At 45.1% G+C, this 24026-nt stretch overlaps 1 protein-coding gene and 1 long non-coding RNA gene across 6 annotated transcripts in view; one reads left to right on the forward strand and one right to left on the reverse strand.

The window, feature by feature from the left end:
- Positions 1-24026, forward strand: part of Ptk2b (protein tyrosine kinase 2 beta) — a 122564-nt gene that overhangs the window by 69411 nt on the left and 29127 nt on the right. For all 5 annotated transcript variants that reach the window (XM_052191146.1, XM_052191144.1, XM_052191148.1 and 2 more), the window contains 3 exons: positions 15909-16087; positions 16485-16572; positions 18560-18639. In XM_052191146.1, the coding sequence (XP_052047106.1) occupies positions 15909-16087; positions 16485-16572; positions 18560-18639 (347 nt within the window). The remainder of the gene's footprint in view (positions 1-15908; positions 16088-16484; positions 16573-18559; positions 18640-24026) is intronic.
- LOC127691381 (uncharacterized) lies at positions 9914-12916 on the reverse strand. The gene is made up of 3 exons (XR_007979255.1): positions 12255-12916; positions 11267-11465; positions 9914-10275 (listed from the first exon to the last, which is right to left on the reverse strand). It is a non-coding gene; the product is annotated as an uncharacterized LOC127691381 (long non-coding RNA).

Below are 24026 nucleotides of genomic sequence, written 5' to 3' on the forward strand. Positions count from 1 at the left end.
TTTATCTGTCTTATTTTTAAAGTTAGGCACTAACTACATTTGTATTTTAAAATAGCATACAGTGTTCTGCAAGGAGTTTGCCCTGGAGCTGAAGAGTATGGCATAATAGATTACATGCCTGGTGTGACAAGGTCCTGGTTTCTATCTCTAGTACTATAGGAAGGAAGGAAGGAAGGAAGGAAGGAAGGAAGGAAGGAAGGAAGGAAGGAAGGAAGGAAGGAAGGAAGGGAAGGAGGGAGAGAGAGGAGAGAGAACCATAGGGAAGGGAAAGGAAGAAGGCAGGCTCACAGAAGAGATTTATGCTCAAAGAAGCATGGGAAATGCTTGGTTAAACAGTGCTGAGGCCTGGATAGCTGCTCAGCGACAGGGCACTGGCCTGTAATTGGGAGGCCGTAGGTTCTGTCCCTAGAACACACCTCCCTCAGCCCTTCCTGAAAATCATGAACAGATTCTTTTGTAGCAAGACTTCTAAGAACCCTCAGTTTTACCTGATGAATTACTGACACAGGGCCACAATGTTGTACTAAAGGGATTCTTCTGTATGCAGGCCATGTTGATTCCCTGGCAAGCCGTTAAGACACATCCTCCCCCACCCACCCACCCAGTGCCCCACCCTGCTCCATAGCAGAATGGGAGAGACTGAGAGAGAAAGGGGAGCAGGCTATGGGCTGGGAGGCAATAGTTACTAGTAGGACAAAGATGTGGATTTGTACTAACAGTGTTGGGGAACAGAGATAAGTAGATAGATCTGCATGTATCAAGATGATAGAGTCACTAGAAACTGGTGATTGATTAAATGTGGGAGGGAAGAAAAGGAAGGAGACAGGGATGACTCAGGCTCTGGCTTGAGCAGCAGAGGGCACTGGTGCCAGGCATTGGGACGAGAAAGGAAGTCCAACCTGAGATTTCAGCTTCACCTGTGTTTCTGTTTGAAGCACATTTGGAGCACCGCTACGGATGAGCATGGTCCTGCAGCTTGGATAGATGACAGGGCATATGAGAGGATTTGGCTGTCAACCTGCAATGGAGGTCAAGCCAGAGAAGCAGGTCATGAAGGATGAGGAGAGCAAGAGAAGGATTCAGTCGGGGTGATCAGGGAAGCCAGGTTAAGAGCTGGGAGAGAAAGGATAGTTTAAAAAAAAAAAAGAGCAACCAACAGAGGTGGGGGGAGAGGCCAAGAAAGGAGTGGTTATCAGTGTGGGATGCTAAGAAGTTCTCAGATAGGGGCTGTAGAGATTGCTTAGTGGTTAAGAGCACTGAAGGTCCTGAGTTCAAATCCCAGCAACCACATGGTGGCTCACAACCATCTGTAATGGGATCAGATGCCCTCTTCTGGGGTGTACTTACATATAATAAATAAATACATCTTTTTTTTTAAAAAAATCAGTTCTCAGATAAAACCAGAAATAGGTTCACTGTCTTCAGGACTTTTAGGACTATATGTCATGGATAGTATTTTGCTGGGCAGTTCCACCACAGGAGACCTTTGGTGGGGAGAGAGAATTAACCAATATGTGGCAGCATTGTTGACCAGGAAAAGAAGAAAATAGGGGAAGACACAGCAAAGGGTACATTATAAGGTCCTAAATTGAGAAGGCACATAGTAGCTCTGAGGCCATCAGTGCCCCAAGATTGACAAATAAAGTCATATTAGTGCCTTTGTCTTCACTCCATCTCATTGGAAACATTGATATAAATGCAAATTATCAAGTGATATGAGATTATTTTTTTAAAGGTTGATATAGGTTACAGGGTGGAGATTGGAAAGAGGCAAGTATGCTCATAGGTAGAGGTCTGCGGAGAAATGATAAGAGTGTCAATTAGGAAAGTCATGGATATGGTAATACTGATGATGACTCCACCAATGGTAGGGATGATGGCAGTGGTGGTGGTTATGATAGTGATAGTGGTGGTGGTGGTGGTGCTGATGGTGGTGGTGGTAGTGGTGGTGGTGGTGCTGATGGTAGTGGTGCTGATGGTGGTGGTGGTGCTGATGGTGGTGGTGGTGGTAGTGGTGGTGGTGGTGGTGGTGATGGTGGTGGTGGTTGTGATGGTGGTGGTGGTTGTGATGGTGGTGGTGGTTGTGATGGTGGTGGTGGTAGTGATGATGGTGGTAATGACAGGGGTAGGCGACTATGCTGATGATGAAGGTGATGGCAAAAGCTAACATTTTTACCTGCCCCCCCATACTTGTTATCTCACTGGCTTCTCAAAAGGCCCCTCTGAAACACATAGTGTTATTATCTCTACTTTCTATTTAAGGAAACTCAGTGCAGAGGAGTTAAGCAAATTGTTACTTAAGTGGTGGGTTTTGTTTTCAAACCCAGACAGTCCGCCTCCAGAGCATACACTCTTAACCAGTTCAGTCTTTGAAAGGAAGAGCTGTGACTCGGGGGATCCAGGAGTTGGAAGGGAGAGGCTCTGGTGATGGGTTGAGAACGTGAGGCATGGGAGGGGATATGGAGAACTGAAACCTGACTCAGACAGACAGGAGCCATTGTCTGAGACGAGCACTGGAGGAAGATGGCTGGGGATGGCGCATCCTCCACCCAGGTTTGTCACTGAGTACATTTGGGATGCCTTCATATCTTAAAGTGGCAACATTGAAAAACACCATTGGTAGGTGACTCTGGAGCGAGATTCCCTCTTGGTACAGCCATTTGAATTGGTCAGCCTCTGGATGGTGGCTGAATGAAACCCTGTGGACAAGATGACAGAAAAGCAACCGGAATAATCTGTCTTCCATCCCACAGCTGTGGCTGTAAGCCTCCAGTACCAGCTGCCTACACAGGGCATTGACATTCTCCAAACACGGTGCGATTCCCTGTTCTTGTAAGGCTTCCTGACCAAGGCTGTGACATTGACTTATACCCATGAATGAATCTTTAAAAGGCAATGGAAGTGCTCTGATAGAAAGAAATAAAACCTGGGCAAGTGTGCAACCCAAAGAGGTTGGTCCAGCTTTGCGCAGTGCCTGTTTGAAGACATCATCCCCTATGTGTAGAGATGGGACCCAAGCCCAGCATCCTTGCCTAAGATTTTTCTGAAGTTAGCAGCTTCTTTCTCTCCTGCTTCCAAACCCTAAACTGTGTCCCCTATCACTTGGTCTTGATTTTGGTGAATTTTTCTTTCACTCTATGTCCCTTCATCATCCTCTCTACCCTCGAGTTCTCAGCCCTTTCAGACTTGCTAAGCACGTGTCCCTCTTTAAGAACACTGCTGCAACTCCAACCCCCTCTCTTAACTGTGTAGATGAAACAGAAGCAACATTACCATCATGGTCTCACAATGTCCTTACTCCAGACAGACTGCAGATTTCAAGTTTTTAATCTCGACTCTTCTCTGTGTAAATGTGAATGCCCTATTATGCTTTCTCTGGGATGAAACAAACTATGGTGAAGCAGTCATGGCAGCACTTAGCTATGATCCCAACTTTCTAGAGGCTGAGGATCATCAGTACCAGACCAGTCTGAGCTACACAGTGAGACCCTATCCAAATCAGAACAGCTTTGTGAATAAGCATTGGCCCTGGAGCCTCAGTTCTTGCAGAAAGCAGGCAGCAGTTAATGAGGCCAACAGTGCCCAGATGAGACCTGGGTGCTGCCCTTCTTGAATTCCTACTTTTGTTTTTCTTTGAAATCATGTTTGTTAGGAGCTCTGAGTCTTCATGACAGGTGGAAGCTTCTGTCATTATAGTTTCCTCAAACGTGCTAATTTGCTTGTCTGGGAAAGGGGTTAAGATAACACCTTGCGAACAAGGTTCATCCTTCGTGTTTTTTAAAATCTGCCTTCTAGTACCTTTTCCTTTTCTTCCCCCTCTTACCCATCCCTAACTCATTTGCAGGTTGGGTGACCATAGGTCCTGGACTCTATCCCAGTTTGTATGCACTGCCCTTGATGATTAGTAGTGGCCTGCTAATGTCAATTCAACCATGAACTAGAAGATGAATTTTAAGATCACTCAGGTCTAAGTGCCAAGCTCCTCTCTGACCAGGATGCTGAAAGGCTAGCTCGCATTCTTCTTCTTCTGGCTGACTCTTGCTGGTCCATTCTGTGCTTGACTCTGTCCATCATTAGAACTTCTACTTTTCATAAGGGAACACATCAAGAATGCCTGTGATACAATGTATCTCAAGAGTTTCTCTCACCCACACGTGATAGTACAATGTATCTCAAGAATTTCTCTCACCCACGTGATGGTACAATGTATCTCAAGAGTTGCTGGAGCCCAGCACCATCTTCATCCTAGATCCCTTTCAAGCCCCTACCTTGTATGAACGTGAAGTCAATATTTATTTTTACCAGGTACGGTGGCTCATATCTGTAATCTCGGCATTTGGGAAGCCAAAGCAGGAATATCTCTGGAAATTTGAGATCTGATTCACAGAATAACTTCTGGGTTAGCGGGGGATATATAGAAAAGCCTTGTCTTAAAGGGGGACATGGCTGGAGATATGACTTAGCAGTTAAGAGAACTTCTTGCAGAAGACCCAGGTTCAATTCCCATCAACTATATGGGGACTCCCAAGTCTGAAACACAACTTGTAAGGGATCTAATGCCCTCATTTGGTCTCTGTGGGAACCAGCCATTCATGTGGTACACATACATACATGCAAGCAAAATGCTCAGACACATAAGATAAATCTTTAAAAATAAAATACAAAGAAAGAAAAGAAGGAAAGAATTCATCTTGGTTTTGTCCTGAACTGAAGTCTTCGGGAGCTTTCCCTACCCTGCCCAGATGCAGACCTTCCACCTGTGGTGGGCTCTCCAGATTGCTGGTATCCTTTGGATGCTCATTGCTTAACAAAGGGAGTGTGGAATCCCGCTCAGGCTCTGCACACACTTCCACTCACTACCATCACCTGTCAATCCCCACAAGCCTTCCCCAGAGGAAGATTAAAGTATTGTGACACACCGTCCTGTCCTAACTAATCAAGACACCCCAAGGGCTTCAAGTTTAATCCTGTCACCTAACTAGATACAGGGAATTAGGGGATGGATGCTTTTGTACCCCTTAATTCATATGTTGAAGTTCTAATTCCTAATATGATAGATAGGGAAATAGGAACCTTTGGGAGGAGCTAGCACTGAATATTGGTGTGTTCCCCAAAATACCTATGTAGATTAATATTTAATATGGCAACACGGGAAGGCGAGGCCTTTGGGGATGTGATTAAATCATGAGCATCATTAGAAGTGCTTAAGAAGAGGCTGAGAGTCCAGGGAGCTGCGCCAGCAGTTAAGATGGCATACTGCTCCTGCTGAAGACTGAAATTTGGTTGCCAGCACCACATCAGTGGGTCACAGCTGCACGGAACTCCAGGATCAGGATACCTAAAAACCTCTTTTGGCCTCCATGGGCACTATCCTCATGCACACAGCTCCTCCTCCCATATGCACATAATTAAAAATAAAAATGTAAACATCATTTTTTAAAAGATGTCAAAGGGAAGACCCCCTGCCCATCTCCTTCCACTATGTAAGAACTGAGTATAGGCTCCACCTTGAAACCTTGTGTCAGATGCCAGATCTTTGATCCTAGGCTTCCCAGAACTGAAAATGACATAGTTTCACTGTCTATAACTGGCCAGGAAGGAACTTTGTGACAGTAGAAGGGACAGATTAGCACCAGGGTCAGGGCAGGCTCTCCCTAAGGTTGGCAGGCAGTCCCTGGCTCAGGGACCATGTTCACCTTACCTTAGCATTCCTCACTTCCCCCCTTCAGAGGCACAAGGGCAATGCCTCCGGGTTGGAGGAGCAACAGGAAGAAAGGGGGCTCCCTGTCCAGGAAAGCTACTCCTGAGAGAAGGCTTAGGCCATACCAGGCTAGCCCCCCACATAAGACCAGCCCATGAAACAGGCAGGAAGGGCTCAGCCAGGAAACCACAAGCCATCACCACAGAGTGACAAAAAAGAAGCACATTAATACACACTTCTTCTTTTCTGCACCCCTTCTTACTTCCTGTGTGTGTCCCCAACCCCCCCACACACATACAGACACTCACCACAGTGAGAACGAAGATGTGAAGAGAAGACTGACAGGTCTCTTCGGTTATCCGTGTGCAAAGACTCGTGACGTCTGGGAAGGAGGAGGCAGGTGTCTGTGCTGCTGTTCTATTTTTGATCCGATAGTTTTGTGGTTGAATATCCTCTTTAGAGCTTTTATCACCTCAGAATGAATGCTTTCAGAGTGATAAGTTGTGCAAACTTTAGTATTTTTCTCTGCTACCGCTAGTTGAAAAGAATCAGTTATCTGAATCGAGGATTCAGAACTTAAATAGCTATTGTCTTTACTTCTTCTTAACTTTGCCTTAACAGAATACTAGAAACCAATGGTTAAAACATCAGGAATGTTTCTCTCACAGCTCTAAAGGCTACAAGTCCCAAGTGCAGGTGTCAGAAACACATCTGGTGACTCCTACTGCTCCTGGGCTTTAGTAGCATTACTTCACCCCTCCTCTCTAGTCCTACTGCCCTCTCTCCCATAGCTCTCATAAAGGTACCCCTGGTTAACAGCCACACAGTCCAGAAAGACTGTAACCTGAGTTGTTCAACTTAATTATATCTATATAGAGCCTCTTTTGAAATGTGATCTAAGGGTGAGAACATGGGCATATCTCCTTGGAACATTCAATCGCCTATTAGCCATCTGATTGAAATTACTAGTGTTACCTTTAGGCATGCACAGTGAGTTTAATGTAAGGGTGTTTCATATACATATTACCTTGACACCCAGCTGGATCAGGGAACTGAGCCCAGATGATACAACTCTGTCATTTCTGCCCCACCCCACCCCACCCCCACTGCCAAGCGTTTCAGTCACCAAGGAGCCTGCCCTGCATCTGGTTTCCTGTGAGGTTCTCAGGAGATATGGTGCCTTGTCACTGTTCAAAAAGATTTATTTTTAGTTATGTGTGTGTTTTTTCATCTGTGTGAATGCATGCTAGGTTTGTGTGTAGGTACCTGCAGAAGCCAGAAGAAAGCATGGAATCCCCTGGAGCTGGAGTTACAGGTGGATAAAGTCACTTAGTGTGAGTGCTGGAAACCTAACTCTGGTCCTGGGGAAGACAGGAAGCACCTGCTATTGAACCTTCCTCCAGTGTAACTTCGTCATTTCTTAGATTCTGGTTCCCTAGCTTGTGATGCTGACTGCAGTGGTACCCAAATTTTGAATGTCGTTTACAGTCTTCCATAACACTCTCCTGCTCACCTGCCTGCTCTCCATCTTCACTGGGTATCCAGATCTTAGGCAAGAACTCATCACCATCTCTTGAAGCCATCTTTCTAGAGACTAAGTACTGATATGACAAAACGCCATGACCAAAAGCAAGTTGAGAAGAAAAGGATTATTTGGCTTACACTTCCACATTGTAGTCCATCATGAAGGAAGTCAAGGCAGGAACTCAAACAGGGCAGAAACCTGGAGACCAGAGCTGATGCAGAGGTCATGGAGGGCACTGTTTACTGGCTTGGTCATCATGACTTTCTCAGTCTGCTTTTATATATATACACACATATACATATACATATACATATACGTACACATATGTATATGTATATATGTGTATGTATATGTATATATATCTGTGTATACATATACACATATGTGTATATGTATATATGTGTGTGTGTGTGTATATAAATATATAATTCAGAAACAGCCCAGGAATGGAACCACCCATAATAGTCTGAACCTCTCCATATCAATCACTAATTTAGCCATGCCCTTCCTGCTTGTTTACAGCCCAGTCTTATAGAAGCATTATCTCAATTGAGGCTCCTTCCTCTCCAGTGACTCTAACTTGTGTCAAGTTGACATAAAACTAGCCAGCACATGCCCCAAATGTCAACAGCACCCCGTTGAGACTCACCAATGCAGATTATTAAGCACTATAGCAAATGTGAATACTCTAGATCCATCCCCCATAGCCAATAACACTCTCCAACTGTTCATTCTGAAGCAAGGCATGTGACCCATCCCCCAAGCCAACTTCACAATGAATTACAAAGTCATTACTTTAAAAGGTATCAGAGTAGTGGGGAACTTTTATTTTATTTTTTAAAAATGCATTAACCTGCCTGGTACTCTCCTGTCTGCCTTTTCTTATTCTTTCTTCCTCCTGAAGCTCATCTTAGCATTAAGAGCTCTTCCTTGTGGCATATTAACAATCAGAATTTTGAATAGAACAGGTCTATATTTAACAGAGTATTTTTTATTTTTGAAGCCAACCCCTCTGTTCCAAGTCAATTAAAGATAAGACACATGTTGCTGTCTCAAAATCTTTTTATTCTCTTTTTTTTTCCCGAAGTTCTACCTTTTATCTTCATGTAGAACAAAAAAGGTAGTGAAGACACTGCTATATTGGGCTTGATGCTGATGCCATAAAACTCTTACAGATCTTTGTTCTGGGCAGAATGAAGTTATTTTCCCCTGGACCATTCCTTCCAGAGAGCAAGTATAGCCAGATCAGCTCTGGGTGTGGCCTGATCATCCTGGGCCTAATTTTATTATTTATAATCTTCTTTGTTTCTGGTAGCATCCACATTCACTCAAGCTGTATCATCATTACTTATGGCCCCATCATGATAACTACTATTTATTGAATAGCTAATACATCCCAAGATAACTACTATTCATTGAATACCTAATACATCCCAAGCATTGCCTGAGTGCCTTAGGAACTTGGAATGCACATAAGGCAGGCCAGTCCCAGTTATGTGTCATGTGTCAAAACACCTTAGTGTGTCACCTAAAAAGAACTGAAAATAAACTTAAGCCTGCGCTGGTGTCTCTTAGAGAGTTATCAATAGAAGATTCTTTTTGAGCTAGGACACAGTTTATGGAATCCTTAATCAATCACTGATTAGAACTCAAAGAGGGTATGTGTCTATCTGGTCCAAGATCAGACACAGGCAGTTGTTTTAGAGTCCTGGGAGCTTTAGCAAAATACCCTCTGTAGTATAGCTGAAGACTACAGAAATGCATTGCCTCGTAGCTCTGAAGTCTAGACAGCCAAGATCAAGGTGTTGGTGGGGCTATGCCCTAGAATGCTGGGGAGGAATCTTTGCTTGCCTCTTCTCCAGACAAGCATGAGGACCAGAGCTCAGACTTCCAGTTCCTACATCAAAGCTGGTGGGTACAGAGCCCACCTGTGATCCCCTCTCCAGGGGCTGAGACATAGTGTCCCCAGAGAGAGTTGGCCAGGTAGACCAGCAAAATCAGTGAGTCCTGGGTTCAAGTGAGAGACCCCCACCTCAACATATGAAGTGGAGAATGTCTTTTGAAAGACACCCGGCATAAACTTCTGATCTCCGCATGTACCAACACACATGTGGATATGCGTACATGCATGCATGCATACCACATACATACACATGAACATTAGAAAGCGGATGTACAAGCTGTGACAGCTATGACATCACTAGATGATGTCATCTCATGGGACTGCTCTCCTAAATGTGGTCTACCACCAACTGAAAAGTCCTCACATAGTGGGTGTGGGTGTGGGGACAAGTTATGTAGAGATAATTCTTCTTTGTTTCTGACTTACAAGGGGAAAAGTCAAAGATCAAGGAGGGGGGTTAAAGGCCTTCTGGAATCTTCATGTTATTTAACAATTTGAATAAATCAACATGAATATATCTAGAGGAAAGGAAAATTTGAGGAATACAGACATTTTCAAGAAAGTACCAGAAGTCTTTTAGAGGCTAGACTGTAACTCAAGGCAGCCAGAAAGCCTGCCCTTCAGCACTGGAAGCCTTGGTTTGAGAAGAAGGAAAGGTCTTCCTGGAGCAAAAGGAACCCTGGGCTTATCTAAAGAGGCAGCATTTGGTAAAAACTCAGGTTACATATGGCAATTGAGTGAGAAGGGAAACATCACGTACTGTCATTTTTAAGGAATGCTTTATTAATAGAGAAAGAAATACTGGCTGTGGCAGCTGATGAGCTGGAGGTGGGGCACCAAACTGCTGCTCCTGCTGTGTGAGCATGTGTGAGTGAGCGCCCAAGGGAGGCGGGGCTGGAGGCAGGTGAGCCCCCTAAACAGGAGCCTCTCTCTTCCTCCCACTTGACTCACAAGCTTCTGTGTGGCTGAGGGGTGTGTGCTCACTGGAGCCGTGGCCCCATAGCTCTTCACATGTGCACGTGGCAGATGGTGGCTGATGCTTTGACTACAGAACCATCTGCCATTTGATAGGGCAAGGGTAGACGATCACAGACAGACACTGTGGCCCAGGACAGGGGGACACTGTGGTCCAGGAAGCTTGTCATCCTGTTAGAAGACCTTTCTCGTCAGAACTAGATTCACAGCCTAATTTTTTTAAGTATATATCATATATTTTGAGATAATTATATCATTTCCCCCTTTCTTTTCCTCCTTCCAAATCCCCTGAACCCTACCTTGCTCTCTTTCAAATTCATGGCCTTTTTTTCTTTAATTGTTGTTGTTGGTGGTGGTGGTGGTGGTGGTAGTGGTGGTGGTGGTGGTGGTGGTGGTGGTGTGTGTGTGTGTGTGTGTGTATGTGCATGTGTGTTCCTAAATATATAAATACAACCTGCTCAGTCTGTATATCATTTGTGTGTATGTTTTCAGGGCTGACCATTTTGTATTGGATAACCAATGTTGTGCTCTTCTCTGGGGAAGACTGTTTCTCTGTTCTCAGCACTCTTTGGTTGCCTGAAGTTTTGTCTTGCCTTGTTTAGGGTTGTGGCCTCATGAGATTCCCTCCCCCCTTTAATTTTATCATGTCCAGTGTTGCCAACATTGTCCATGTTCTGTTTGTACATCTATATTGATGAGACTTCATGAGTGTAACTTCTTACATTTCCAGGAGACACAATCTCACCAGTAACTCCCTGTTCCTCTGGCTCTTTGCCCCTTCTTCTGTAAAGATCCCTGAACCCTAGGTGCAGGATTTGTGTTTTAAGTGCATCCATCGGGTCTGGGCTCCACCCTCTTCATTTTGATTAGTTGTAGTTCTCTGTAATAGTTTCCATTTCTTGCAAAGAGGAGTTTCCTTGAAGAAACTCTTATGTGTGGTGTAGGGTTACATACTTAGAACTACTCTTATGTGTGGTGTAGGGCTATATACTTAGAATGTAGTTGGGGATTATGCTGGTTTGGAAATGAACTGATTGTATATTCTCCTCTAAGCTCCATGTCTTTATTAACTCCAGATAGCTCATTTAGGTTTCTAATTATCAGGCATGATTTCTCTCTCATTGGGCTGACCATTAGGTCCAATTAGAAAGCTGTCGCTTACCACTAGGTTTTGTATGCCCTTAGGGAGGGTTGTGGAGCTGTGCTGGTTCTTGTTGTGGTTCACAGGCCTTGGGTGAGTAGGACTATTGGTTGTGTTTCTGCTCTGGAAGCTTGCATGATGCCTTCTGGTACTGTAAGAGCCAGCCTTCAGGAAGACAGGTTTCAGTTCAGATCCAGCTCTGGTGTTCACGTCCCTATTTCTGAAATGCATGGTCACACATTAGTTTGCATGATACGATGCTGATATTCTTTCTATGTGGTTATGAGCATCACGTTCATTTCTCCCAGCCATGTCTGAAGAGGGATGGAAAGAGTTTGCCGTGAAGCTCTGACACAATGAATTTCCTCAGTTATATAGTTAACAGACTTCATAGGTTAAGGGCCCAGTTCATCAGACACCCCTTCCCTCAGATCCTGAACCATCCACACTTCTGCTATGAATTAGTCGGTTCCCACTTCCTCCTCAGGCTCAATGAATTACTAGAAGAAGTCAAAGAACTGAGGGAAGTACAATACTTATGGCTATAGTTCTATCCCAGTGGATACAAATTAATACCTAAGAGGCACACAGAACTGGGAGACTCCCAGACCAGAAGCTTCTGTACTCAAGACCCATCATCTGCTAGGCAAAGCAATGCACATCACCAAGTCTCAGGTGAATGTCCTGATTCAAATATATTAGAGCTTCCAAAAGGAACTATGGCATGGTTGATGATGAGTGAATGCTTTGGCCACACGGTCCCATGTGTTCTCCACCCCCGCCCAATCCCCAGCTGGGGCTAACTCTCAGATTCTAAGTTGCATCACCCCAAGAACAAAGACCAATATGTAGATGGGCAGTGGTTCCCCCACTTTCCCCCATGCTTCTGAAACTGTGGGTCCCCTATATGTTAGACCCCAACAAGAAAAACAAAGCTAGTTCCACCACCTGGAAAATCCCAAGGTTTGAAACCAAGGACAAAGACCAGCCAAGTCCTCTATAATCCAACCTCAGTCATCAGTCGGGTCATGTGGGTAGAAGGTAGCAGTGTCATTCAGTAAGGCTGCAGTCTCCAGCACCATCCACATTCATCCTCAGGAAAGAAATGTATGGCTTGGGCTATGCCTGCCTTCCCTCGTGTGAGTGCTTCGGGATGATGGAGTGTAGTAGTCAGGAATGCTCATCATACTCCAGCCATTGGTTTCTGGTCCAAATCGATGTTTCAGACTCACCTAGTGCTGTCTGTCTTCCTCTCAGCCCTGGAATCATCTATTTCTACAAGGGCCTTGGACCCTTTTCCAGAAGAATGTTGCTTGGAAACTAAAACTTAAGCTTGGTTTGAAAACCACTATGATGTGACATTGCTCATTAAGCCCTAGAATCAACTCAAAACAAATCCCTCTTCCCTTCAGTAAGTCATTCAAACCACAACTTCAAAACAATCCCTTATTATGTGGTCTGCTCTAGCTTTCCCCTCGGCATGGCTTGAGTACTTTCCCTGTTAGAAGGGTCCATTCTTTTCAATACATGTCTCCCTTTGCTAAGCTCCCCTGAAGGTAACTAATTTCACCCTTATTCAGTATTTTCTGTCTCTGGGCTGGCTGCTAATGCTAGTTCCTCAGCCTTACTATTCTGACCCTTGGCCCTGCCAAGAGAAGGAAAGAGATACTAAGGGTGTGTTTCGGGGGGGGGGGGGTGTGCTGTGGGTATCAAAAAGAAGAATAAAATGAACTTGTGGTTTTTATAGTACAGTTTAAATGGGATCCTGTAAAAGATTACTGTGTTAAAATATGCTCACTTAAAGAAAAAGCGTATTAACCTGGAGCCAAGCAACATCCTGGAGAGTTAACTAATTTAATCTTCACAAAACCACCTCGCTCAGGCTCTATTACTATCTCAGTGTTTAGGAAAATCCTAGATCTGAAGCTTTTAGGGAAAGCTTCTTAAAAAGCTGGATCTGAAGGCATGCATGTACAAAATTATCAAAGAAGTAATTTTAAAATGAAGGAAAAGAAATGGAGAAGACCAACTGTTCAAATCTGTCTTCAATATTCACCCTTAGTCCCCAGGTCACCTTTCCAGCCCGGGCAAGTTTTTTATAAAGTCCAAGACCCTACTCTTTTGGATTAATTGAAAGCAAACATCAGTGTATCATTTACACACAGAAACACTTTACATTAATTTTCACGACAGTAAAAAAAAAACAAAACACATAAACGCCTTACCTTTCTAGAAACAGAGGGTTAAATACACAGATTGTTGTTTGTTGATCCAGTAGACTATTACTTATCCCTGAAACAAAGGAACAAGAAAGCTGAGGTGTAGGTCAGTGGCAGAGCACTTGCTTACCATATACAGGTCCCTAGGTTCAATTCCCAGTGTAACAAAACAAGAAAGAAACATTGCCAGAGTATCATGATATATCCCTGTAATCCTAGCCCTTGGGAGGCTGAGGCGGGAGAATTGTAAGGTCAAGATCACCCTGACCTTGTCTCAAACACACACACACACACACACACACACACACACACACACACACACATATAATCTCATCAATTTAGGCAAATCTTAGATATTAAGTTAAATGAAAGAAGTTGGGCAGGAAAAAATGTCACACATTAAGTAGTTTCATGCATATAAAATTATAGAATAGGAAAATTCTATTAGAGGGAGGAGGAGTTAGCCACAGGGTTGACCCAGACAGAGAATCATCTAAAGATGTGGGAAATGTCTATTTAAATTGGTATGCATGTCACAAGAGAATATTTCTGTGTCAGTACTGCATTGCTAAAATCTATACATTTTAACATGTTACATATATGTATACATGTGTGTGTGTGTGTGTGTGTGTGTGTGTGTGTGTGTACACATACATATCACCTTAGAGAAGAACTGAAAGAACAACAGTGGGTCATGCTTGGGTATAGATGGCAGCATCTATCTGCTGAAGTGGTTGCGCATGCAAAGAGGGCTCTTGTCCTCCTGACCTTGTTTTGCATATCTGAGATTTTCAGTTCTACATGGGTCAGGGTTCCTAGCTATTACAAACTGAAGTGCCCAGTTAGTAGATTTCAGTTTGGTAAGGGGTAGGTTCTATACTTCAGTAGCAGAGGTAGAAACTGCAAGTGGGACTCGGCGGAGATAAGAGGGATTCTGGGTAAAATATCAGGGTGGCCTGTGGGTAGAGATGATCAGTAGCAGAAGTGGGTAGAGATGATGGCAGACCTGTCTGCCTCACAACATAGACCTGACGTTCTCGCCCATGCTTCTCTCTCTGGAGCCGCTGAGGAGCACATCTTCACCTCAGCCTCCATTCTGATTTCAGAGCTGATATAGACTGCTGGTGTGTACTCTGGTCCCCACATCCCCCCCCCCCCACACACACACACACATCTCACAGAGCAGTAGTGAGCTTCCCTGATAGTCATTGTCTTTCTCTGTAGGAAAGAGTTTTATGGAAGTTCATGAGAACTGAAAGGAGGCATCTGGAACAAGAACCACAGTTGTCCAGGCTGATGAATAATTGGACATTATTTTAAACCAGCATTACTTAAATATTAGTCTTGACATTTTCCTAGTAGAGAGAAAAAGAAACATGCTTGCTCCTATTTCCAATTATGGAATTAATTGCATTTTGCTTGCTAACTTAGACAACTCCTTGGGAGGCATGTTTAAAACAACAGTCAGCCTAAACAGTGAAGCCTCCCTCTTCTTCCTGGCCAGCCTGCAGCCTGCAGTCTGGGGTAGACTGATGTAGGTCGGGTGGGCATGCATTTCAGACTACTAACTCACAAGGGTCAGGGTCAGTGATGTTTTAGATCTGCAGGCGGGAACTCTGCTCTGCCAAGAATGAGCTCAGCTCACTCACCCGATGCGGACCCAAGGGAGAAATGCGATTACCAGCAGCTAAGTTGGGCTAGTCAGGGCCTTCTGACAGGCCTTGACATTTGTGTTAATGGGCTCTGTGTCTGGGCCAAGAAGTAGCAGCATTGGTCTGTGGGTGTGGGACCTGCTGTAACTGTGGTTAAAAGAAAAAGAAAACCTCAAGAATAGAATAAAAAGGTACCTTCCTGAGAGCATCTTTTTTGTGGGTCTGTCCCTTAAAGTCAGCCTCATGCTCCTGTCTCCCCCAGCTCTGCCATGCCCTAAGTCAGCTTGGCAAAGCAAAACATCGGAGTCCAGAAGTCCAGGGCTCACCATTCCAGCTTGGTCCCAGCATCAGCTTATTTACCAGCCATAACACAGTGGTCACACCTGCTTGCTTCACTGTGTCACGTGGACTCAGTGCCGTCATGTGTGGAGAAGACCTAGCAGTGCGTGGTCTTGTACTGCATCCTGCTGGCTAGACTGGAAACCATCCAGAAGGGGCTTTTCACGGCGCACATGCCCAGCTGGTATTAATTGTTTTGAACTGTGCTCTCAGCCTCTGCATCTTGTCCTCGCTTCTGCTACCTCCTCCCACTTCCTCTATGTCTGTCTCATTCTGCCAAATTGTTCATTCATTGGGCAGAGCACACTGTGTCCCAGGGCCTGCGCTCACTGTTAGAGAATCAGAAATAGTCAAGACAGATTGCCACACAGAGTAAGGGGATGTGCATGGGGAGCCTGTGAGAGCCCAGCAGGGGAGCATCCCTGATTCTTCACCCTCTCATCTCCTCCCCAGGAGATCATCACCTCCATCCTCCTGAGTGGGCGAATAGGGCCCAACATCCAGCTGGCTGAATGCTATGGACTGAGGCTGAAGCACATGAAATCAGACGAGATCCACTGGCTGCACCCACAGATGACTGTGGGCGAAGTGCAGGACAAGTATGAGTGTCTACATGTGGAAGCTGAGTGGAGGTAGGACGGTCATCCTCCAAGCCTTCCCTGGGCTCAGAATATTCTAGAAAATTAGAGTGGCTTTCTAGACTTAGTCCTCCCACTATGTTCTGATGAAAGTAGTTTTGAGATCTAACTTGGCTTCATAGAGAATCGTCCTTTCTGGACATTATCTAGGTTACAGTTCCAGACAAGATGCTGTTGGTGCTATGGTAAAGGGAAGCAGAGGGTGGGAAGGAAGGAAGGAAGGAGAGCCCAGACCAAGCGTTGGTCTTTGAAGTAAGGAAACTAGTATCTGTGCCAAAAGCCCTCACGGATAGTCCTTGCGTGCCCAGGATAGAGAAGCTTTGGCCCTGTGAGTTCTTCTGCTCTCGGGAACTCAGCTTCCCAGTGCCAACCAGAGTCTGTCTTTTTGCAGGTATGACCTTCAAATCCGCTACTTGCCAGAAGACTTCATGGAAAGCCTGAAAGAAGACAGGACCACGCTGCTGTACTTTTACCAACAGGTGAAAAGCATCCCGGTGTCTCGGGGCTCTTTAAGTGCTGAGACAAATCTATTCTCTTTGGGGAGATGGTGAGATAAGGAGCAGCCTTTTAGAAGGCTTCCCCCAAGGCTGTTTCTTGTGCTCCTATCTCCTGTCTGTGTGGCTGGGTACCTGTGAAGCAGGAAAAGCAGGTTAGTGTGCAGGCACCGAGGTGTGGCTTCAGTTGCTTCTGCCACTGACCACCCAGGGACTTCATTTGCATGAATTTGCTTTCTCCTCTTTAAGTTCAGAATAATAATGGCATCTGCTTTAGAGAGTGGTCACAGGGACCAAGTGATGGCCAAGGCAGAGTACTGGTGAACTGGCCTGAGGAAGAACCAGTCACAAGTTGTACTTCTTACCAATTCCCATGGTGTGAATTACTCTGGTTGCAGCCTCTTTCAAGCTACCAACATGGCGTCCACTAGCTCAAAAGACTTTCCAAAGTGTGCCAGCCGGCTCTCTTGAGCTACCGGAACCTCTCTCACATTCCTTCAGACTAAACAAGTAGCTGCCGCAACACCTGCACAGAGGAATCTCTGAAGCAGTGCCAGCAGAGAGGGCACTGTCACTTCTGTCTCTCTGCACCTCACTTCCTGTTGGCCAGACATCAACCCAGATGTTTCATGGACTCTGAGTGACATTTATCAACTGCTTATCAATATGGGCTTGGCTAAATCACTAATTCCTCCCCCAAATCTTCCTTCCTATCTTCCTTTTTTCCTCCCTCCCTCCCTTCCTCCCTTCCTTCCTTTCTTCACCTCTCTTTCACTTTTATTTTTCTTACAATAATAAGGACTAAACTCAAGATATCACATGAGTTCACGATATCTTGAGTTTAGTGCTTATTATTGCAAGAAATACTTGCTAGGCAAATATTCTTCCACTAAACCAAATCCTCAGCCATGTTTCTTCTTGCAGTGCCTCATTTTTAGTCTTTTTCAAAGATTTATTTATTTTATGTATACGAGCCAGCTGTAGCTGTCTTCAGACACACCAGAAGAGGGCTTTAGATCCCATTACAGATGGTTATAAGCCACCATGTGGGTGCTGGGAATTGATCTCAGGACTTCTGGAAGAGCAGTCAGACCTCCCAACCCCTGAGCCATCTCTCCAACCCCACCTCATTTTTATTTTATTTTCATTTATTTTTAAAAGGGTCTCTCTGTGTAGCCCTGGTTCTCCTGGAGCTGGCTGTGTAAACCAAGCTGGAGCTCACAGAGACCCATCTGCCTCCCAAGAACTGGGATTAAAAGCCCATGCCACCATGTTGGCTGCAGAAGTGTCTCATTAAGCTGATTAAGGTGGCCTTGATAAACTCATGTAGCCCCAAGAGACCTTGATCTTCCCGCTTTAGCATGTGGAGTAGCTGAGATTACAGATCTAACCATTAGGCAGCCTTCAGTTTTATTCTATCAAAAATGGCAGGGGGAGAGGGGCATGAAAATGTTTCTCCACGGTGGGATACTGTCTTAATTACTTTTCTATTGCGGTATCATGACCAAGGGAACACACTGAGGAAAGACTTTATTAGGCTTATGGTTCAGAGGGTAAGTTCAAGAGCATTATGGCGGGGAATATGGCAGCAGGCCAGCAGGCATGGTGCTAGTGCAGCGGCTGAGAGCTTATATCCTTATCTGTAGGTAAGAGGGAAAGGGAGAGGGGGAGAGAGACTCTAACAGGTAGGCAGATACTGGGGATATTCTTGACTTTTGAAGCATCACAGCGTGCTTCCAGTGACACACTTCCTCCCACTAGGCTATATCTCCTAATCCATCCCAAACAGTTCCTCCAACAGGGGACCGGGCATCTAAATGTATAAGTCTATAGGGGCCATTCCCATTCAAACCACCAATATGTACTTGAGAGACAAAGCCCAGGAGGCATCAGTGTGTTTACCTCCCAGGGCCTCTGCTCCAGGAAGGAAAAATGAGGGCATGAGTCTGACCCTTGACCTTTCTCCCATCAGCTCCGGAATGACTACATGCAACGCTATGCCAGCAAGGTCAGTGAAGGCATGGCTCTGCAGCTGGGCTGTCTGGAGCTCAGGTAGGTAATTGGGAGCCCTCTTCTGGTAAAGCACAGTGCTGGCTTTGGACTTGTTGGCCTGTCCCTCCTTTAGGAAGTGAAAGTGGGTATGTGAGAGACAGGAAGAGGAAAGGAGGCCAACAACCTGAAAAACTCATTATCTAGTCTTCACTAAAGACAAGGGAGAAGGGCCACTCCCATTCTTCCTAGTCTCCTCCCACCTATGCCCACCTATGGCCTGTCTCCGCCCCCACAGCCTGTCCCCGCCCTCATTTCTAAATTGCTTGTCTCTCCTACTTGCCCCTCGTGGCAGCTGTTACTCAGTGATTCAGAAATACTTCTAGAACTGTAGCCTGGGTCTAGAAAACCACTCAGAAGTAGGAATCTCAGTCTGGGCTGCCCATTGCTGCATTCCAAGCTCCAAGAAGTAGGTTCTCCATCTGTACCTATGTTAGCATACTGTCCAACCATGACTTCCAGTTCACAGTGTTTGGAGGTGGCATGTGTGCTGTAAATTATAATTAGAGATGAAATGAGTATGTCTCAAACAGTCTTCTACCAGGAGAAGATAACCAGAAAGAAGAAAGTTGAATTGTTCCTGCAAGGAAGTGAAAGATTTCAGCTAGCAGATAACAGGTGGGATTAGGGTGGGGAACTGGGCATTCCAGACCCAGGAAACGGTAGAAACAGAAGCTGTGACTGGAGAACCACAGGGAGAGGAAGCAATCATCATTATGACGGCATGCTGACGATGTCATTAGGATAACATCATTAGAGTGAGACAGGACAGTCTAAGAAGCCAGGCCTTACCCTTGGCTGTTGCGTCCCATTGCCATTTGGGGCAGAAGAGGACTCTGTGGCTAAACCTGTGAGCTTAGCCTGGTCTTGACCAAGATCACACCACCTTCAGTTTGACCAGCCACCTGCTGCTCTACCTCCCTCCCCTGTTTTGCACCCCCATTCATGTAAAAGTAGCTTCAACGTCTGAGTGCACATTGTGGTTACCTGGGAGGAAGTATACACACTAGTGTCCCAAACCCACCCTTGGCCCCGGGCTACAAGACCTTAGGAGATGAACTTTAAGCTAGCCTCTGAGGTGATTTAGAGGCAGTTAGCCTGGTCAGAATTGCTAAAAGACTTTCAAGGACCATTGCCAGGGAAACATGACAGAAGTGTTACTTCTGTTTGGCTCAATGTGTCATTCTGGGGGATTTCTGACTCTACCCATGATATCCATTCACATTGACTGAAAACAGAATTCGGCTGACACTTCCATGAAACTTGGGCAGGGTAGGGGGGTTGGGGGGCGGGGGGTGGCTAAGAGAGAGGCTGATGAGGTCCATGGTGGGAATTGTGCAACTGGAAGGCGAAGGTTCCATTTTGACTTGAGTATCTAAGATTGTTGTCTTGGTAAGGACGTCTCATTTCCTTACAGTGAGTGGCAGCTGGTCCCCAAAAGCAAGGACTCAATAGCACCCAGTATAGGCTCTGTCATCTTGGGTGCTCAGAGCTGGTGGACCAGGGAACACATGAAGTTTGTTATATGAGCCCTCGTCTGTTTCCTGGGTCTGCTGTGGTCCTGAAGCTTGTACCAGATGCTACAGGATTCCTCTCAGAAATCAGACAATGCAGAAAAGTGGTTCTATTGAGCTTTCTATTTGTGGGACTGGCTCATGCTAGACTGTGGTGTAATTTTGAGACTCCAGTAAGCTACCTGTCCAGATCTGCTGGCAAATGACTTCATATTCTTACACCCTTCAACCATCCTCAAACTGATATTGGTTATGGTCCAAATGCCAAGCACAGCACTCAAGGGTTAGACAACCAGGGAGGCATCTGAATTGGCCTCTATCTGAATTGGTCTCATTGAGAGGACAGAGTCTGTTCCTTATTCACCTCAGGGTTGTCCCCAAACTCACACTGTTTCAGAATCCAACATCCTGCCATGTACGCCCTGAGAAAGAATCAGTCTCTGACTCTGAGGGCCAGGGATGTGGTGTTCCAGTGAGTACCACATCCCTGTGGAAAACATCTATGTAAACCTACTAGGCCTCCAGGCCCAATGAGCTTCAAGGGAATAATATAGAATACACAACTTACATGGTGATGGGGTGATTGGATGTTTAAAATCATGTTATTACTATTTCTTACCAAAAGTAGGAAAGACATGTTTCTGAAAATCAGATATAAGGCAGAATCTTCTAGAACTATGGGCAATTGTGTCTCCTTCTACCAACACCAGGGGTTGCATAACCTGCCTACAGATAAATGACATCACCAGAAAAAAATAACATATCCTTTCCTGGATTAAAGAAGCATGGTATACATATAATACAGGAGACTAGTGACATCAAAGCTCGGGGGATTGGTTCCTGTTGAGAAGAATTGGGCTGACTGGGAAGAACAGAGGGTCTAAAGTGAGGTGCCTGGACAGGAATCCTGAGTCTTCGTTTGCTGTGCTGCTCTTGACAAGTTACATAATCTCTCTGGGCCTTAATTTCTTCATCTTGAAAATAAGAGTCTTGGAGGGCTGTTGGGAAGAGTGAGTTAGTTAATATATTTAGAACATTAACAAAACTGTTCTAGAATTAGTTGTTTATTCATTGAATCTATAAGAGGTCAGAGATCTGGAGAATCCTGAAGAGAGGGAGAGGGACCAGGAAGAGGAGGAGGTCACAGGCCCTGGCAGGTAGCGAAAGGGTGACCAGAATGGAAGAAAGATGTGCAAGGGAGAGCAAGCCGTCTACCTCTGACCCTGTGTCGGGTGGGCAGGCTAGGGCCTTTTCTCATGACTCATGACTCTTAGTTATATCTGTGGTACAGGATTTCGTGTGTGCAAGGCAAGCGCTCTAGTGCCGAGAGACAGACCCTTCAGTTTCCTCATCTTTATTATTATTATTATTTAGAGAAGTTTTAGGTTCACAGCAAAAGTTAGCAGAAGGTGCTGAGATTTCCCATGGATCCTGGGCCCTGCATACACACACACACACACACACACACACACACACACACACACAGAGAGAGAGAGAGAGAGAGAGAGAGAGAGAGAGAGAGAGAGAGAGAGCGCTTCCCCTATTGTGAGTATCCCTCAAGAGCAGTGTAGTTCCTATGGTGAATGAATACCCACAGATGCACACCAGGGTCACCCAAAGTCCACAGCTCACATCAAGGTTCACCTCAGCGTCACACACTGTGAGTGTGGACAAACACATGCAGAAGTCTCACTGCCGTGAACATCTGTTGTTTGTCTCTCCCTCCCTGGCCACCACCGACCTTTTTATTATTATGGCTTTGCCTTTCCCGGGGAAATCACGTAGTTGGAATGATAGCTAATTGATATTTATTTATTATTTATCTAAGGGTGCTTTATAGATGCCAAACACATCACTTTGTGCAAGTATTTCTCCTGTTGGGTTTGGGGTGGAAGCCAAGAAATTGTACTTCAGATGCAGAAGCTCAGAAATGAAAGCTTTATGTCCTGAGTGCTCAGGGAGGCGGCCAGGTCAGATTCTGAACCGTATCCCTGAAGGGAGACTGTACAGCATTTTTAAAGAATGGGAACACACAGGGAGTGGGGGGCTGGGGAGAGCTGCAGTGTTAGCCCACTTTCTGGGCTAAGCCAGGCAGCACTGGTTGGAGACTGGGCCATATCCAGGGCACCTGGCTTCAAGGTCCTTAATTCATTCTCCTAGACATTGGGTCCAGAGCTCAGAGAGATGCGTGGAGAAAGGTCAGCCTCATGCAGTTAACCAGGGCACAACAGGCAATTGGTTATATGTTTTTACAACTTACACACCTTGATTTAGATAGCAGCAATTTCTATATTCTTTGCCAGTTAACAGACAATTAAAACATTTGGAGAGGCGGGATAGGTGTTCATTCCCAAGCCTGGGAACATGGACTTGTTTAACCTGTCAGCAAGATAAAGAAGTCGTCCCTGAGATGTCTGGACTCAGCCAACAGTTTACAACAGAAGCTGGACAGCTATAGGGAAGTTCCCAGGTTCCCTAAGGCCTGGGACCTTGAATTCAGTTTTTAAAAATGACGTGATAGCTGGCAGTGGTGGTGCACGCCTTTAATCCCAGTACTTGGGAGGCAGAGGCAGGTGGATTTCTGAGTTCAAGGCCAGTCTGGTCTATAGAGTAAGTTCCAGGACAGCCAGCACTATACAGAAAAACCCTGTCTTGAAAAACCAAAAAGAAAAACAACAAACAAACAAAAAATGACATGATAGTACTTTGAGTTTCTTTTTCTTGTTCCCTACTACACATTAAAATATGAAGTTTATGGGCCATATGCTAGAATTAGTCAGAAGGACCAAATAACTTATATTCTTTGACCAGGTGGAACCAGGAATATTTCCCTTAACCACTGAGACAACAGAAATTTCTGAACCAAAGAATTATAATGTGTGTGTCACCCAGGACTTGCTAAGTAGTGACTGACAAGGTTAGGATTAGAGACAGAATACTCACCTTGCTTTGCTTCACAAAATCCAAAAGGAATTTGAGCTTGTGGTTAACCTGTAAACATTGGCAACAAGTTCACATTTTTATTACTGCCAAGTGGATTATGCATGTCTTTATTTAATTCAGTCCTCGGGATTGGGTGTGGATCAGTTATGAGTCTGCGCCTGCCCGTATACTTCTGCCATCTAGTGTTTGCTTCTCAGAATTGCAGGCTCGACCTGGGGCGAGAACCCAGGGGTACTAAAGGAAGTCCAAACAACCTCTTGCCATTCCTGTCTTCAACCTGGGAAAAGCTCTTTTTTTAAAGTTTTGTTTTTGATTGGCACATAGTGATTGCATGCATCCATCAACATATATGATTTATTTATGGTAAGAATTTCCAATTTCTGTTGCTGTTGCTTCTGAAATATGAAATTGTTGTTAGCGTCCATCATCACGCTGTGCAACAGAGCACGGAGTTTAAGTCTCTTCTCACACTTTAACATTATAAAGTGGTCGGGTGTGGGAAGGTAGGCTTCCGTATTTGGGCAGCTTCTTTAAATTGTTTAAGTTGGTGCTACCTGCCTATCTTTATCTGCATAGGGGACTTTAAAACAGGTCTGGGAAAGCGTGTATTTAATGAAATGATCATCCACTCTTCCTGATGCGCCAGCCCGTGAGTCTCTCCATCTTTGAAGCCTTTTCTGCCCCTCCCCCTTGGCTCATGCATCTTCCCACATGCTAGACTGTGTGGTTGGTTCTGTCTACCCTGGTAAACAAAAATATCAATGAATCGATGTCTGAGTTTTTTTTTTTTTTTGATACTTTGACATCTTAAAGGCCACCCCCAAAGGCATACCTTCTCCAACAAAGCCACACCTCCTTTTCCCAACAGTCCACCAACTGAAGACCAAGTATTCAAACATCTGAGTCTATGGGGGCCATTCCACCACATTCCAC

Source organism: Apodemus sylvaticus, chromosome 8 (genome assembly GCF_947179515.1).
Source record: "Apodemus sylvaticus chromosome 8, mApoSyl1.1, whole genome shotgun sequence".
Lineage (NCBI taxonomy): Eukaryota > Metazoa > Chordata > Mammalia > Rodentia > Muridae > Apodemus > Apodemus sylvaticus.